At 36.7% G+C, this 18,484-nt stretch overlaps 1 protein-coding gene across 5 annotated transcripts; it reads right to left on the bottom strand.

The window, feature by feature from the left end:
• Nucleotides 1-161: 161 nt before the first annotated feature.
• LOC141754992 (WD repeat, SAM and U-box domain-containing protein 1-like) lies at nucleotides 162-17,219 on the bottom strand. 5 transcript variants are annotated; one of them, XM_074614514.1, is made up of 13 exons: nucleotides 17,157-17,212; nucleotides 15,307-15,718; nucleotides 14,681-14,868; nucleotides 13,772-13,858; nucleotides 11,764-11,857; nucleotides 10,695-10,728; nucleotides 10,526-10,566; nucleotides 8,418-8,524; nucleotides 8,265-8,282; nucleotides 7,202-7,228; nucleotides 6,627-6,806; nucleotides 3,300-3,434; nucleotides 162-2,541 (listed from the first exon to the last, which is right to left on the bottom strand). In XM_074614514.1, the coding sequence occupies exons 2-13, from the start codon at nucleotides 15,702-15,704 to the stop codon at nucleotides 2,390-2,392; spliced, it is 1,461 nt and encodes a 486-aa protein (XP_074470615.1). In that variant the 5' UTR covers nucleotides 15,705-15,718; nucleotides 17,157-17,212; the 3' UTR covers nucleotides 162-2,389. The 5 variants fall into 5 exon arrangements, with proteins under 5 accessions (XP_074470615.1, XP_074470633.1, XP_074470625.1 ...); XM_074614532.1 differs by lacking the exon at nucleotides 7,202-7,228; XM_074614524.1 differs by lacking the exon at nucleotides 8,265-8,282.
• Between the last annotated feature and the right edge of the window lie 1,265 nt (nucleotides 17,220-18,484).

Here is an 18,484-nt window from a genome sequence, read left to right as displayed (position 1 = left end):
TGTGCTTGAGATTCTTTTTCTTGGTACATTTGATAAAAAAAAGGAGCTGCTGTAAATGACATTGTTGGAAACTTCTTGTCATAATCTAATATTGAATTGACTGCTTCAATACTCACAGTATATGTTATTTATTTTTGCATAGCAGAGAACATATTCATATGGAGTGTTTAATGGTTTATTTGGACACAGAGAGAGAGAGAGCATTTACACGAGCAACAGTCAAGGATAGAAAAATCTTAAGCGTACATTGCTGTATGTCCATATTCCCTTTTCAGAGTCATATTATGGATTACAGAATTTTTACCACATTATTATTGTGGTATAATAAAATATTAATGGAGGACTTCATTTCTACATCTACTTCTTTCACAGTATAGTCCATCAAATGTTGCATAAGCTAGTGTGAGTGTGTATGGATGGATAAATGTTTTATAGTACAACCAAACTGCTCTAAACTGACATTTAACTACGCCATCAAAATAAACTACTTGTATAAAAATGTGTATCATTGCCACTTCTCGATATTGCAGAATTGTCTTCATTAATGTCATTAAAAGCTGGATGTTAGCTTACACAGGGAAGTAAACTACTTTGGTGAAACACTATTGTAATAAGCAAGGTCCTGCAGTGACAATCTAAAGATATATATGTAATGCTTACCTGCAGATAGTGCAAAGAGTGTTTTCAGTAAGGTATTTACTAATTCAATTAAAGCTCCATTAAGCAATATTTCTAACATTAACATTGAAACAATAGGCTCCCTTTAAAGCTGCAGTCAGTAACTTTGGTCACTATATCCTGGTAGTAGTGCATGAGACAGGTAATCTGTGAATAAATCATGTTCCTCTGTGTCCTCCGGTGCTCCTAATGGCATCTGCAAGATTTCAACGTGCCCGAAGGAAAACAACCAATCAGAGCCGAGGTGGGAGGTGCTTGGTTTTGGCTTCAGTGTTTTCAGCATGGTGGTCGGGTCACAAACTTTTTCATTTTACAGCTAAACAGTGCATTAAAATATGTGACTGAAAACATTTGAGGCGAGAAATAGGCATTACAGTAACAGAATATTAATTCATATTTGATCAGCGCTGCCTAGTTTGACCGTTTGATCGGAGTTTGCAAGCAGTGATTGACAGCTGCTTTAGAGACAGCTCAGCTCTGATTGGTTGTTTTCCTTCAGGCGCGGTGAAATCTTGCAAATACCATATTAGGAGAACAGGAGAAGGCGGAGGAAATTTTTTTTCAGATTATCTGTCTCATGTAAGGATATAGTGACCATTTTATAAAAATAACTTTTTTATCATATTTGCTCAAAGTTACCGACTGCAGCTTTGATGTGAAGGGGTTGTTAGGATTCCTGATCCAACTGAAACTCAACACCTTAGTCTTTAACTCTGTGTAGCTTTCAGGCAGTCACAGCTCATTGTTTTCTGGTTATTAAGTCAATAAAAAGTCATAAACATGGCCTCCCATTCAAAGTTTTTTGTCATTATACAGCTTAACTGATACATATATTATAAATACAACGCATTTTAAGATAAAACAAATTGCAAAATAGCAACCGGTTAACAAACCAGAAAACTGGCGATTATCAGCCAAGCAAACCACTGGCGCTACCTGCTTCCAGCAAAATGACCTAAAGCTAAAGTAAATGAGTACCGGTGAAGAAAGTTTAAACTTTAGCAAGGCAAAGAGGCTAAAGTATTTTTTCTGAGGAGTTTGGCGGACCAAGCCATAGATGAGAGGCTAGTGAATATTACACCTGCAATAGCCTATTGTTTAGCCACTTGGGGGCAGCGACATTGACATATCATCATGTTTTTCATGATTTAAGTTAATATAAACTTGCTTATTTACGCATCCAGCAGTTATGGAGCAACATTAGCATTAGTGTTTGTGGCCACCTGATGAATGCAAGTCTAAAATTCACAACAATTTCAACTCCTGAGGGAAATATCTGCTGCTAAGTGGGTTTATTTTCACACTGAAAACAACACTATGAGAGCGGCGAGAGTGAACGAAGACAGTAAAGTTGCAGGCCAGACAGCTAAAATGACCACGCTATAAAGCTTTGTTATTATAATATTGATTATAGCTGCTTTAAACTTGCAATCTTCAGATGGCCAAAAGAAGCACTCCCCCGTGATGCTCTTATTGCTCTTTATCTACTTAATGTGATGGTTGGCCATTAAAACTTAATAAGCTGAAAGTATATTTAGACCTGTTGCTACGATTCTGCTCCCCGGTGGTAAAAAATTGCAGCTTTACAAATGAATGCCAACAAAGAAACTCCCCAGATGCCCCGAATGGAACAAAATCAGATGCACCCGTACCTGAAATGCTGCTGTCTACTTTGGGGGAAATATTTGGGGCACTGTGGGTCTTTCAGATGCTAGTGGCTGGTCTTCCAGCGGCCGATAGCCATCTTCAGGGTGTGGTTAGGGGTGAGCAGAGTCGTCAGTAACGGGAGGTTGGTCATGGGGCTGGAGCGGTTCTTAGTGTTGATCCAGCTGTTGATGGCGTCTCTTTCATACGAGTATCCATCTGTTGGCAAATGTCCACAGTTTACTCAATTTACACAACTACAAGCAAATTTGTTCAAACTGAAGAAACAGACAATAGAGAGCTCCAGGGAGGACGTATTTTTGTAGGCCAACCAGGAAGTTAGCATCGCCCTGGTTCCCTTGACAAAAAGCCAATGGGATTTTTCCATTGGCTTTTTGATTATTGCTGAACAAGTGTTTATGATGCTTGCATGTTTGGTTCAGCAAGATAATCTTCACAAATGAACACCACTTTTATGATTTTTGAAGCGTAAATGCAATCGGCAGAAGTAAAAAGCTAACGTAGGCTATAAATGAACTACACCACGGTCGCATGAGCGCAAGTTTACACAACGAGGCTGTAAAGGCGGACGAGTCGGTGTGATGACGTCTCGTAGTCTCATTTAGCCACTTTTTAGCAACCACCTTTTTTAAAAACACAGAAAGGCTTCAAAATTCACGAGTGGGATTTTTATTTTATATTGTAGAACAAAACGTTAAAATCTCTTAAGCTTGTGGTAACCACAGACCTTAATTCAGGCACCTGACTAAAAACTCATTAAAAATACGTATCCCTTCCAGACGAAGGAACCGGAAGTGCTAAAATGCGAACTCATTTAAATGCTAACTCATTTACAGGGTTTTTAGGACTCATTCCTGTAGCACTCTATTTTTATGTTTCATGAGCTGACTCTAACGTATATGTTAGGTTATTATATGTACATTGTGTTATGTGGAAAAGGTCTGATCTTTGCTTACCGGCAGCGATGACTGGTTCCCTCATCAGCTCCCGGGTGATTGGACACAGGAACTCATCAGGAATTCCTGAACACACCGAATCACTCTTAAGCTCCTCCACCTTCCTCAGGAGTTTACTGCGCAGGCCTACTGACTCTACACACACACACACACACACACACACACACACACACACACACACACACACACACAAGCAAGAGAATGAGGATATGTGCCAGAGGAGAAAACAGACCGATCCAGACTTTGTGTGCTCTCATTAAAATAGAAACCACCGTAGCTTCAAGAGGAACAAGCCGAACATATACAATAATATCAATATCAACGTTTAGAGCATTTGTTATTCCTGCGTTTAACACTTTTCACTCTTGGATGGCAAATGTGAGCGTGGGTGAGAGAGAACATGGTGGGAGCTGATCATGTCTGCTGACTTGTCTGTCCAATTCAAAGTTAAACACTAAGCAGGCACTTTGAATGCTGCTGTTTCAGTATCAGTGTGTTGCAGAACCTGAAACTAGAGACATTTATTAAGATTTAAAAGTGAATGATCTCATAAAATAAAGAGTTGAACTGCAGCTGAACATGAAGCACTTTGTAGACTCCCTGATAATCTTACTGGTACGCCGTGTTTCATTTAGTTATGCTGCCTCTTTAGAAGGAAAGCACACTCATTGAATTCACTCCCACCTTTGAAAAATATGCCCGCTCCTCTTCGTCTTTCATTGCAGCAGATAAAACACGTCGCTACTAGTTAGTTCTGTTAAGAAGGTGGGATTCATGCAACGTTACTAAAAACAGAACAATGTGAACACAAGCTGTCGCAGCGCTGGAGCTGTGTAAACTGAGGAGTGATTGACAGCCACTGTGGGATGGGAATGACGGCACGGCAATACAACAAACATTTGCTGACAACTACATGACGAATACCGACCTAGCTGGTAGACGGACATCAACAACATTATACTCCTACTTTGGGCTTGTGGTCGCAAATCTTACAGTGAAAAAAAAGTCAGAAATGTACCTGGTAAAGTGTGAAGAACAAAAACATTCAATAACACTTTATAATAACCATCATTAATAAATGGTAAATTGATATTTAATTAAACTTAAGTTAATAGTTATGTTACTGTTAAAGGAACAGTGTGTAAGATTTGAAATGGAATATAATATCCATGTTTTCATGAGTGTATAATTCCCTGAAACTAAGAACCATTGTGTTTTCGTTATAGAATGAGCCCTTCATATCTACATGGGGAGCTGGTCCTCCTCACGGAGTACGCCATGTTGCTCTGCCATGTTTCTACAGTAGCCCAGAACGGACAAACCAAAAACTGGCTCTAGAGAGAGTCTTTTGCGTTTTTACGAGTGAAAAACCGTGGTACCGCCAGCCTCCATCTGTCTTCCGTTGCTCCTAAAGTAGTGTTATTATGGTAAGAATGAGCCTCTGAGCGAGGTGAACAGCGTTACCACGGTTTTTCACTCTGCGGCTCATGTTACCGCAGTCTTGGAAAGGGAGAAGTGAGCGGAGGGGTACTCAGTTGGTTGCAATCTGCCTCCAAATCCTACACACTGTACCTTTAACAAACAATGAAATGATAATTAATAATGTTTTACAATTATTAGTAATGCTATAATTTCTGTTATTTTGTCATTAGTTTGTGTAATATGAAATAATTAGTTTTTAAATGATATATTGTATCATAGTTGATAGGAGACGATGGAAAATTACATTCTGATTACATAAAAAAAATTATTAACTGTTTATTGTTGAACACACTATATCATTTTTTATATATCATATTAAGTATTCATTAATGATTACCAAATTATTTGTAAACCTTTAAAAAATAGTTTTAACAAAGTATTTATTAAACATTTAACAAGTTATTATAATCATCAGTTGCAACCTTATAATAGTCATCCAAATAATGTTCATAGATTGTTAATGGTTAATAATTGGCTTTTAAACAAAGTGTTACAAATATCTGGTCCATCTATCTGTCGATATAATGTTTATAAAGATTTACAAACAATTTCTTGAAGGTTTATAAATAATATCTTAATCATTAACAAATTCTTATACTGTATGTATAATATATAAAATGTTATAATGTGTGCAAAAATAAACTGTTAAAATAACATAAATTATAGCATTACTAATAATTAGTAAGCATTATCAGTTATCATTTATGTTTGTAGACGGTTTACAAACCAATTATTAACCATTAACAAAGTGTTACAAATATCTATCGATGTAATGTTTAGATATGTTTTACAAACAATTTCTTTAAGGTTTACAAATAATATCTTAATCATTAATCTTGATCTGCACAACAATAAACTGTTAAAATAACATAAATTACTAATAGCATTACTAATAGTTAGTAAATATTATTACTTATCAATGTTTGTTTGTGAACAGTAAACATTTAATTAGTTTAATTAACTATCAATTTACCATTTATAAATGATGGTTATTATAAATTGTTACCATAAACCTTTGAGAAATCGTTTTAAAACGTCTATAAATAGTCTATTACATAGATAGACTAGAAACCAATTATTAACTATGTATCTAAATAATGTTTATAAATGCTTTACAAAGTATTTATTAAGGTATTACAACCATCAGTTGCAACTTTTTAACAGCCATCCAAATAATGTTTATGTGGTTTACAAACCAGTTTTTAGTTATTAAAAAATACTTAATATAGTATATAAAATGTTATGTGTGCAACAATAAACTGTTAAAATCTCACAGATTATAGCATTGCTAATAATTAGTAAACATTATTAATTATCATTTCATTGTTTGTTAACAGTAAAGTAACTATTACTATTCTATATTAAAGTTTAATTAGCTATCAATTCACCATTAATTAATGATAGTTATTATAAAGTGTTACCAAAAATTCTTCATTTCAGACAAACCTAATGATATTAGGTGTAAATCCACTTTATACTTTATGGGAAACACTGTTTTGGGGATTGAGGTTATGTAACTGATGAAGTGCTCCAGATTAAAGTCAGAACTGCAGAAGCCCCAAAGCTGAGTACTTTTGCAGTGCAGCCTAATATTATGTAATCTCGCTGACTAAAACCCCATCAACACTCACTCATTCCTTCACCCTTACTTTAATTTAATGTGCTGCCTTTTATCCGTGTACAAAAATCCTAATCCACACACGTCCATGTTCATTCACACATGAGACCAGGCGTTTAATACCCATAAGACTGGGTTTATGTTTTTACATCTCGGGCATTAGGACTATGTGAAGATGTGAGGAAGTGGCACCCCGCTGAGCAGTGTGTGACGTTTGTCTTCCTCACCTATGTGCAGCTCTGACGCCAGTGTTTCCTTGGTGAGACTGAGCATCTCCGTCCCATCTATGTTGTTGGCCCTGAATTTGTCCACCAATCCCTCGAGGCCTTCCTCCACCAGCCACGCAGACACATCCCCCTCCGACCAATCGCTGACCAGCAGCCTGGATTGGCCCGCTGAGGTTCTCTCTGAGAGGGTGAGTCAAAGCGAGAGGCTCAAGTCCTTGTCGGCTGCAGAAACCTTTTGAAAAATATTCTCCATGCAACGCTGTCCTGGAGTCCTGCTGACTAATTATTGATTAGGGGGCTGCGGCGAGCGCGGCTTGTGTAAAGATATAAATAGGAAGTCTGGAGGGTTCATCGACATTTTCATTGACACAAGATGAAACTAAAAGGTGAAAAGGAGCTTGCACATTGCAGACAGAAATGCTAGACAAAACTTGGACACTGGTGAACACATGACCATTCCCAATTATGACAAAATTATTCCATGTTTTTGTGCACATATTGTATAAGGAGTGATTTTTACAAGTCCCCCAGTGTAATATATACTACACAGTGAGGCACATTTCCTTCCTTCCTACCTTCACTTGATGTCACATCAGACTGCTCTAGAACACAAAAAAAGGAATAAGTAACTGTAAACATGAGCAATGCGAGGCAATCTTTCAGCAAACTTGAGACTGAAGAGTGATTAAAAAAAGAGAACACTCTTGTACACAACACCTGTGTCCTTCAATCACAAGATGAAACCAGTTTAACACACGACATCTCAAAACAGGGATGAAATAAAAGCTACTAGCGACTAGGGCTGTGTATTGGCAATAAATCTGGCGATACGATACGTATCATGGTACAGGGGTTACGATTCAATATAATGCGATTAATTGCGATACTGTAAGCAAGCCCATATATTGCAACCATATGCATAAAATCTGAGTAAAAATCAGTTTACTGGGATCTGCTTTTGCATTTATCACAGTCCCTGTAACATCCAACATCATAGCACTACATTGAGAGGGCGCATCTCTCTAAAGTATTGACTATGGCTGACCTGAATGCTTCGAAGCTTTGACTGTTGCCATGGTAATCGACCTCCAAATCAGTATTCGGATGCTTCGTTTTTGTTTTTTAATATAAGTATGTAATGATAATGTATGAATCTCAAAACAGCCCATGAAATACGGAATAATCCCACAACATTATGCATTGTTCATATTCAACATGAATTATTATTAGTTATTCTCGGATATCGCTGTTTGTTGTGTGTAGAGGTGTGTGTGTGTACAGTAGTGCGGCAGCGGCGCTGAAAGGGGGAGATGGAGACAGACGGACAGAAGTACATATCAGCCTGCACCATGCCGCACCGCGCCGTGCTGCGAAGCTTCGAATATTTGTCACCAAAACTTCGAAGCCCAAAAAATGGTATTCAGAACAGCCCTAGTATTGACCGAGTTAATCTTTGCTTGTAAACTATTAATCAAAAATCGAGACAGTATCACAAAACGTAAAACTGTATCGCAATACTCGATATTTTCAATATTTTCTTACACCCCTACTAGCAACTCTGTTAAAGATTTAACTAGTACGTACATTTGGCGTAAAGTGTGAAAATAAATAAATATTTAAAATAAAAATCAAACTAACCAGGCAATGATTTCCCTCCTTTCCGTTGGACACAAGGTTCAGTAAAGAAGACAGACAAAAAAAATAGATTACAAAACAAAACAAACGTAATTAATCATCAAAATGTAGATGTTACTCTATTGGAGTGATTATGCAAGTGTGTTTATTTCTCACCACGGTCACTGCATCCATCCTCCACCCTCCAGATGTTTACAGTCTTATCCATAGATCCAGTGGCAATAAGTGGTGAAGTTGGAGAGAAGCAACATGCCGTCACGTACCTGCAGCAGAGGACAATAATCACCTGAATGTTTCTCTCTATAATAACCAAAAAAAGACTAAAAGGACTAAAAAAAGAAACGTTTCCAATGAGATTTATCAATCAAATGCAAATGTCTTAGTCCTAAGATACCAATTAAAAAGACAGAGCAAGAGGATTGAGGGGAAAGTGAAAGAGGACAAATGCAAAACTTGGGAGAAAAAGTTTTTTGCACATAAAACCTGAAAAAGTAAGTAACTTTAAAGTTAATAGTGATTCTGTGAGCATCTAATCCTCAAGAAGATCCATTCAAAGCATTCAGAAACTGAAGCCAAAAGCCCCAAATCTTTGTCCTGAGCTCCGTAGCAGCTGTACGTTTCATACCTGAGGCTGCAGTTGGGCTCTTACAGGGTTAAAAGGTGGGCACTGAGGCTCAATACCAGACCTAAATATGTGCAATATATGCGAATGCTCTCCATCAGAGGGCCAATTCAGTGATGGCTTACCCCGTCAAAGGCTGCACTAAAGATCTAAATAAGGATTAAAAATGAAATTTCCAGCAGATTCAAGAAAGTCAAAGCAACGTTAATGAGGACAATCTCTCTGAAACCTAAGCTGGATCGCTCAGAAATGTTGATCCACAAAAGCTAGTCGACTTCAATCAATGTCTTTAAAAACCTCCAAAGAGAATTTAGAGAACGGCATGCAGGAACTCAACACTGTTATATTATCACTTTGTCTAAAGTCAAATCAGTTTCCTGGAGGCATTTTGTCAAGTGTTGTGATTTACTTTTTTTCGCCATTTATCCACTTTCTCTCAACTTGCCTCGTCTTCTTCCACTTCAGATGGTGATTTTCCAAAATGACTTTCATTTGCCCCTCTGAAAGGAAGTGAGCTATCTGCCTTTCAGTCACAGGTGGCTGGATGGACTTAAATAGCTTGTAAGTGTGATCATTCAGCTGTGTATGTGTAGGGGGGAGAGACGCAGTGATAGCAGTCCTACCCTTTTCTAAACATGATAAATGCATGTTTTGTGACCACACTGGGTCATAATCTATTAAAAGGTGCTGTTGGTGGTGTCTGTCTGAGTGGTCAAATGTTGAAATCTATCTGACATTTACTGCTGATGTTTTATATAACTGAACAATCTGTGGTAACAAAACCTAATAAAACTAGTCTGGAATTATCTCAATGTGATCTCATCACATTTGTCCATTTATCGCAAAAGCAAAATAGGCGCAGAAATGCATTGCAAAGCATCTTGCAGTGGATTTCCCCCAGAAATATGTTTATTAAAGACAGACTGAGCTTGTGTATGTTTGTAAACAGGAGAGTTGCCAGAGAAACTGTGTGAAAGACCTCTTTTAGGAATTCTGCACAAACAACATCAAGTGTGGAAGTGTGTGTGTGGTGGAGCATAAATGTTTAATTTAGTGTACCACAAAACACATTCATAATTTCGATAAAATGTTTTTTTTTTCAATTCAAATTTAACTTATTGTTCTTTTAGACCCGAAAACCACTATATCTCAATATAAGAATGTAGTCAAGACACAAATATGTGAAAGAACATATAAGAATTAGTCAATTAATCAACTAGTCGGTCGTTTTGGTCTTAGTCAACTTAGATTTCATTAGTCCATTAGTCATTGTTTGTGCTTTTTTCATGCTGAATGACTTATTCCTAAGAAACTTATGATCACATTTCAGGTAAACACAAGATTTAAAGTGGTGCTTTTGTGTGATTCTTTGTGAAGATTTTACAGATCTGTTGAATAAATCAACTAAACGATTAGTCAACAAAATTGTATGAGTGTGAGGACAGCCCTAATAACAATATAATATAATAAGTATAATATATAATAAATAACTAATACATAACTATATACAAGATGTTCTATGTGGCGAAGATGAGAGAGAAATTAATATATTTACCGTGGGACTTTTTCCAATTCATGCTTATATTCAGTGATAAAACCCCGTAAACAAAACGTAATCACATAAATATAAGTGAGTACTTACCTGTCATGCTGGTTCAGTGTGTAAAGCAAAACTGCATTTTTCTGCAAACAGATAAAGTGTAGCGCAAAATTAATATGAACATTATGTTATGAGTGGAACAGTATATAACATGTGTCTATGGTAAAACCTATTACTACCAAGTACATCTGTAAAAAGGAGAGGTACTTACAGCATCATAGATCGTGATAGTTTTGTCCACAGAGCTGATGGGAAAAAAATATCAAATTAAATAACAATGATGACTTTTGGTACAGCATGTTCAGATCCACGTTCACTCGAGGAATAAAGCAATGCATGTCTCCCTCCAGTGGTTCCACTGAGGTACTGCACTCTTATAGTTGTGTCGATAGTGGCCTACTTGTCAGTCCAGGCAAACAATCTATATTTTACATCAATCTCTTGATCCTATCAAGACATGAATACTGATCTATTCAAGACCAACAGATGTAAAATATGCATTTAGCATATGGCTTGCAATGCCATCAGTTAGAAATCTTCTAAATGTGTCTGTTAAAGGCCCATCAAATACTATTTGTATATAACTTAACACAACTGCTGACCGTTTCTCAGTGTACCAAAATATTTAAGATTTTTTCTTACATTCCAGGCAGCCACTGGTTGGAAAAGTATTTGAAACTTGCTTAAAATAGACAATATTTACATCCAAGTTAACATTCTGTTGTGTTATTATTATGTCATAATGTCTGCACTGGCACGACAGAAAATATAATCAATCTAAAAACATATGCTTTGAAAAAATGGTTGTCATAAATGTATAGAGAATATACAATCTGAATTAAGAGGCTAAAACACTCAAAGTCACCAACACGCTTCCTTATTAGGGTTGTAACGGTATGAGATTTTTAAGGAATGATAACGGTCTCAGAAAATACTGTATCACAATATACCGTATTAGTATTTTATTCCTATTATTATTTGTAGCAGTAGTAGTGGTAGTATGAGTCACAATGACCCCTAAAGGAATGAGAACAGAATTATACAACTGATAAAAATATTAAATGAATATATATTAATATATAAATTATTATCAATGAACATATACTGTAGGTGTGCAACAGCGCAGCCAGACGGCTCCTGTGTGTATCTCTAACTCACACATTCACTTATGTCAGATTTTTTTCAATACCGTGGATAAGCAAATGTACACGGTTTGATTTCCTACCACGGTATACCTCGATACCGGTATACGGTTACAACCCTATTCCTTAGCACCGTACCCAGACACAAGCAGCTGCCCATCTGAGGAGTACGCACAGGAGAGCACCGGAGCCGACTGGCCAGTTAATGTGTGCAGGAGCTGCATCTTATAGCCTACAAGAGAGAGAGAAACAACAACTATAGTTATACACATAAAAGTGACCAGTAAGCCATACTACCGGTAGAACCTTTTTTTTTATTATTAATATTAAGACAGGATTGTGCTTTGAGTGACTGTGGAAAAAGGCTTCCCAAATGGGTCGGTAATAACAGAAAGAAAATAGCAGGGGGGCTGTTGAATGCAGAAAATTGAGAAAATATAATATGCTAAATCTGTGCACATATACAAGCATTTAATAGCATGAAAAACACAGAAAAATGGCCTGGACTGGCAGCTACTCTGGATTTCTTTATCTGGCAGCACCAGTGATTTGTCGTGACACTGATGCTGATATACACTGAAAACAATTTTTTTTTTGCTCCCATTTTACATGAGTTAAAAAAAAGATCTAAACTTATTTCTCTAAAAAAATTTTCACAGTTTTGTTCAAATCCATGCTAGTGAGCACTTCTCCTTTGCCAAGATAATCCATCCACCTGACAGGTGTTGCATAGCAAGATGCTAATTAAACAGCATGATTATTACACAGGTGTGTCTGTGGGCTGGTCTCAATAAACAAATGCGGAGGTCCTGGAACGGTGTGGTTACATGTGGTCTGTGGTTGTGAGGCTGGTTGGATGTACTGCCAAATTCTCAGAAACAACATTGGAGACAGCTCATGGTAGTGAAATGAACATAACGGCTCTGGTGGACATTCCTGCCGTCAGCATGCCAATGGCACGCTCCCTCAAAACATGTGACATCTGTGGCTTTATGTTGAGTGATAAAACTGAACATTTTAGAGTGGCCTTTTATTGTGACCAGCCCACAGACACACCTGTGTAGTAATCAAGCTTTTTAAATCAGCATCTTGATGTGCCACACCTGTCAGGTGGATGGATGATCTTGGCAAAGGAGAAGTTCTCACTAACACGGATTTTAACAAATTTGTGAACAAAATTTAGAGAAATAAGTACACATGTGAAAACAAGTGAAAACAAAAGTGTTGAGTTTATATTTTTGTTCAGTGTATTACAAACTAGTTACACCAATGATGCCTCTGAGGGCTGTTAGGTTAGTTGATACAGAAACTGCATATATCAATATTCAGCATCTGACTCTTCAGTCTGTAGTCTAGATTAGATTTAGATTTATTTGTCCCAAGAGGGATATTTGTTTCCACAGCCATTACACAGAAACATATAGATAAACACATAGCGACACATATGAAACATACAGATATACACAGCAATATACAAATCAGATAACACGCAAGTAGTTCACAAAATCTTCATGTATGCACTCATTCATCCCCGCTCACAGCAGCGTCAGTGAGAAAGATTGATCAGAGCTGCTATAGGCCTTTCTCACAGCAGACATTTTGACTTGGTATAGTGGGAAAAGCACAGGTGTTACTAATAACAGTAACGATGGCTCTGTTGTATTCAAGTGTCCCAGTGAGACTGACATTAAATCAGCATGCACAATACTTGGATCCTGAAATCAAAGCACCTCAGCCATCATTAATTTAATTATTCACACCTGGGCTTTTCCTCCTGCGACAAGTCAAAATATCTTCTGTAAAAAAGGCCTATTGCAGAGGGAACAAAGGAATAATCAACTAGTGTTTGTGCTTAGTGGAGTTTCTCCAACACAGAGCCATGTCTTGAACTATCCATTGTTCAGACTATAACAACACCTCACATATGACAACATAATAGTCAAATTCTGCCTCATATGGCGGCACTTATGGCACACTATGGCACACTATATTCAAAGTCTGCAACACGGGAACAGTGTACATGGATAACCCAGGTTTACAATCCTAGCTGATAGCCATAGAGGGTTGTAGTTATGAAAGAAAAGGTCATGTGAGCTAGAGAGAGATCCTCTAGTATGCAAAGATAAATAAAGATATGTCACTCTACCTCCAGAGCTGAACTTGTTGATGGCCCAGATCTTCAGGAGACTGTCTTGCCCACAAGACGCCAGACGAAACTGCACAACTTGACCACCTAAAAAGACAAAAACAAACAAACAAACACAAATATTGCATGATACCAAACAAGTCACATACTGCGCTCCATCTGTCACAAACAACAACCAGTCGGTAGATGCTGTTGTCCCGCAAAGGGAAATTAGACGAAGGCTTAACAGATCAGCTGTGCTCACGACTGACTTGATTTTGCCAAACTTTAGAGAATGGTGGATGTTTAATATAACAGTAATTTCCCCTCCTATACTACCATCTTCATCTTTTATAAAGGGATGTGACTGTATGTACTGTAAGTAAGAGACGTGCATGCTTTATGTAAAACCCAACTGATATTAACATACAAAATTGGCTCATCAGAGATGTAGTGATATCAGTATGTTGACAGATATGCAAAAGGAAATTGCAGTATTTGATAGGCTGCAATTTCATGTACAGTTGGCCCTTATTTTTCTTAATCATAGTTATATTTGCATTAATTTATAGTTATTCATATTAATTTAATTTCCAAAAATTGAATTACTGGTCAAAATTAAAGGTTCAATGTGTAGGATTTGGCAGCATCTAGTGGTGAGGTTGCAGATTGCTATGAACTGAAACTTCCATTCCATTTCTGCCAATAGATCCCCCTAATTGTTACACACTGTTCCTGTAAATGTTAATGTATCTTATATCTACTGTTGCTCTCATATTTGATAATACATTTCATTATTCAACTGTAAAATATCCTGTCTCTATTAATATGAACAATATATAATTTGGATTTTATTCAGTCAGAAACACCTCTTGACTAAACTGTGTGCCATAGAGTGGTTGATAAACACGTAGCAATGGTTCTTCTCACCACTGTGGATTTTGGGAGCGAAGGTGCAGCAGGTGACCCCCAGGTCGTGGGCATTTTTCTCTGCATGGAGCTGATTCATGTCCAGGTCCCACAGACGCAGGTCTCCGTAGCTGGAGCCGGTCATGAACACCTGACTGCAGGGGCTGAAGGAGCAGGCTACCATAGTCGTGTCATTCACTGCTCCCGTCCTTCACAAACACAACACACAGCTGCATCAGCAGGCATGTCTTCTATTGCCATTGTTCAAGTATAATAACACATGAAACTGGATGCTCTCAGGACAGTGCAAATATTATGTTGTGTAACTGCAAACAGTGGTGTGAGGAGATTTGTTTGCACTGAGGTTTCAGCTCCTATTGTCAAGATATGAGAGAGACTGTGTACTGTGCTGTACACCTGTATAAATTGTGGGCCTGCAATTACCAGGTTATCTTCATTACCATTTAATCTGCTGAATATTTTTTCCAATAAATCTATCTATCATTTAGTCTATAAAATGTCAAAACATGAATGAGAAAATCTGAAACCAAACCAACCAACTGTATTTGATTATCAACATTTTTGCATGTTCATTTTCTGTCGATCGGCTATTGTTTCAACTCAAAAATTTAAGATCTCAAATGTACCTGCGCAGCTGTTTGGAGGGGAAATCCCACACAGCCAAAGTGCCATCAGATGCACCAGAAACCAGGTGGGAAGAGTCAGGAGAGAGCGCACAGATCCTCACAGGACTACGACCAGGATGCTCCAGGACGGCCTCGATCTCACCCGTGTCCATGGACCAAACCATTGTGGTTGCATCAGTCGAACACGAGGCAAGGAACTGTCCGCAGGCGCTGAAGCAGCAGCAGTGGACGCCGTAGCCATGTCCTGACAGCGGTGAGAAGGGCAGCTCTGAGAAGTCTCGGGTGTTGTACACCCTGAGGGTTTTATCCCCAGAACAAGAGGCAAACAGTTTGCCAGAGAAGGCACACCAGTTGACATCGTCTCGATGGTCTTGCAAAGTGCATATCAGAGATGTCATTTGGAGAGCCGGTCCTAAAGTTCACACAGAGGGAATGAGAAAAGTTAAAGTACTCAATATGCAGAATGGCCTATTTCAATTATAATTATTGATGCAAAAATATATATAGATATCCTTTATTTAACCAGGTGAAAGTTATAAAAAAAATGGTTTTAATTGATTATATGTATGTGTTTTTGCATGTGTATATACTGCTAGTGCGTATATGTGTATGCATGTGTATACGTATACGGTATATATATGTATATATGAATAGATTTTATTTTATTTTATTTATTGTTTTTTACTTGTGTACATTCTTTTTACTTATTTATCTATTTTTTTGTATATAATATGTTTTTCCTGTATCTATACTTATTTTATATTAATATTAGGTTTGTTAAGTGTCTTTGCACTGAGCATGTTATTATTGGGGACGTTTGTGAATGTTTGTTCTGTTGTTTCAAAATTAACAAAAAAACAATAAATATAATATTGAAGAAAGAAAAAAAAAAAAAGTAGAGTACTTGAGTAAATGTACTTAGTTACTGTCCACAACTGTAACTGTGTCTAACAGCACTTCAAAGTTCATTCAAGTTCAACAGCAGACCAGGAAACAAGGAATATATATAACATATTGATATATTTACTGTATTGTTATTGTTGTTAATATATATATCTTGTCCTAATTGTTTATCACTATTATGTAGTCATATTATTTCTTTATATTAATCTTGTCTCTGGGTGGAGGCTTCAGATAATAATAATAATAATAATAATAATAATAATATTTGCATAGCACCTTTCCAAACATAGTTACAAAGTGCTTTACATGAGTTAAAATAGAGTAAACATCAAGATAAAAACAATACAGAATAAAATCATAAAAGCATAGGCCAAAATAAAATGTTGAACATAAGACTTTTGTAGAAAAAGTCAACAATAATGAAATTTAAAACAAGGGATTGCTATAAAAAGGCCTTTCTGTAAAGGTTAAAGGTTAAGCCCAGTGGTTTTTTTTTGCCTCTTCCTGCACTTTATATTATTTTTTGTTATGTTGTATAGTCTTAAATTGTGCAAAACAAATAAACAAAAATAAACAAAATAGTATAGTACATAGCTATCCTTGTGGTTGATTTTTAATATGGTGAAATAAACATTGTTAGGTTGTGAGAGGATGGAGAAGTAGCAGGAACAACAACAGTAAACCCCACAGAGAGGCAGAGTCTGAGGAGACTGCAGCTAGTCGCTAGAGCTAACCGTCGCTAACCGTCACTAACCGTTACTAACCGTTGCTTTCAGTTACAGTTGCTAAGCAGTGCAGCAGAGCCAAGGAAGCAACTTTCTATTATTTCACGTTTATAAAGTCAATATTATTTAACAGCGGGACACAAACTGACAATAAACAGCCCAACAAAGAGAACTGAGATGGTTAATAAGATGAAATATAACTGTAACGTTATCTATGTCTACCTTTCTCCTCCCGTCGTGTTCAGTCCGTTCAGCTGTTGTTTACTTCCTTATTGAACACATGACCGTGACGTAATGTAGGGTTACGTCACCCTCTGGATCATTTAAAGTAGCCTATAAAGTAAAAAAAAGCTGCAAAGACTTTCAATATTTTAAAGGAAATACATTTTAAAGACTTAAAATTAATGGACTTTGGACTCCCTGGATTGTAGTTGTTGTTTATGTTTTTGCATGACAATTGTATAACTCTTTGTTGTGAATAAAGGAAGTTTTGAAAGCAATGAAAGTAGTCTATAATGTAGTTAAAATTAACCCTTTCCCAGCTGTACAATATTAAAGCAATGTACATTAATGCATCAATCATTTTAATCAAGTCATATAATATATATGATTCTGAAATGAACCATACTGCATAATATGTACACTATCTGGACTATCTGCATCTATCTACACTGCAACCACCTCTCCTAACCACTGGTGCACTTTAAACTTTAAACTTACTTTACACTACATCCCATATACCATTTTATAGACTGCACATATTACATCTATTTATTGTACACTACATTTTTGTATCGACGGACGGAACACGCTTTGTCCATTCACTATGTTCATTCATTATGTATATTCTGTATTTCTATTTATTGTTTTATAATGTTTTTGTACACCTGCACCTCTGTATCTGCGCTTTGCTGCTTTGACACCTGAATTCCCCCCGTGGATTAATAAAGGTTCATCTTATCTTATCTTATCTTATGTACTTTTACTTTTTTGCACTTTAAGTATATTTGATGCTAATACTTTTGTACTTTTATGTATATGCTGCATTTTGAATGCATGACTTTTACTTGTAAGTGTGAGTATTTCTACACTGTGGTATTGCTATTTATACTTAAGTAAAATATCTGAGTGTACTCCATGCCAGGCACTGCAGCGGTGTCTATTGTGTACTTGTATATTTTGACTGACCATCATGTGATGTCTACTTGGGAAAAGCAAGGTGGTGCAAAGTAGGTTTACTCAAGCTTTTTTCTTTTGTACACTTTTGAGGTACTTGTACTTAAGTATGTCCATTTTATTTTATTTTATACTTCTACTCCACTACAATTTAAAGGGTAATATTGCGTTTTTTAATACACTAAATTTATATAGCCTTAGTTACTGGTTACTTTTCAGGTTAAGACAGACACAGATAGCTACAGACAAAACATATGATCAGTTTATAAAATATGATGTATTGTCAGATATTAAACTACTCAAAAGTATATAAAGTAGAATTAGCTCCTCCTTGAACAACTACAGCATTAAACGTTGCTTAATGCATCAAATAT

Source organism: Sebastes fasciatus, chromosome 2, assembly GCF_043250625.1.
Source record: "Sebastes fasciatus isolate fSebFas1 chromosome 2, fSebFas1.pri, whole genome shotgun sequence".
Classification (NCBI taxonomy): Eukaryota; Metazoa; Chordata; class Actinopteri; order Perciformes; family Sebastidae; genus Sebastes; species Sebastes fasciatus.
Note: the sequence above shows the minus strand (reverse complement) of the source record. Positions and strands in the feature narration are given on the sequence as shown.

Coding starts and splice junctions, on each gene's coding strand:
- LOC141754992 (XM_074614514.1), bottom strand. CDS start 15,704: ATGACATCTCTGATATGCACTTTGCAAGACCATCGAGACGATGTCAAC. Junction 13,859..14,680: donor CGCTCCCAAAATCCACAGTG/GTGAGAAGAACC, acceptor TTGTCTTTTTAG/GTGGTCAAGTTGTGCAGTTT. Junction 10,567..10,694: donor CTATCACGATCTATGATGCT/GTAAGTACCTCT, acceptor ATCTGTTTGCAG/AAAAATGCAGTTTTGCTTTA.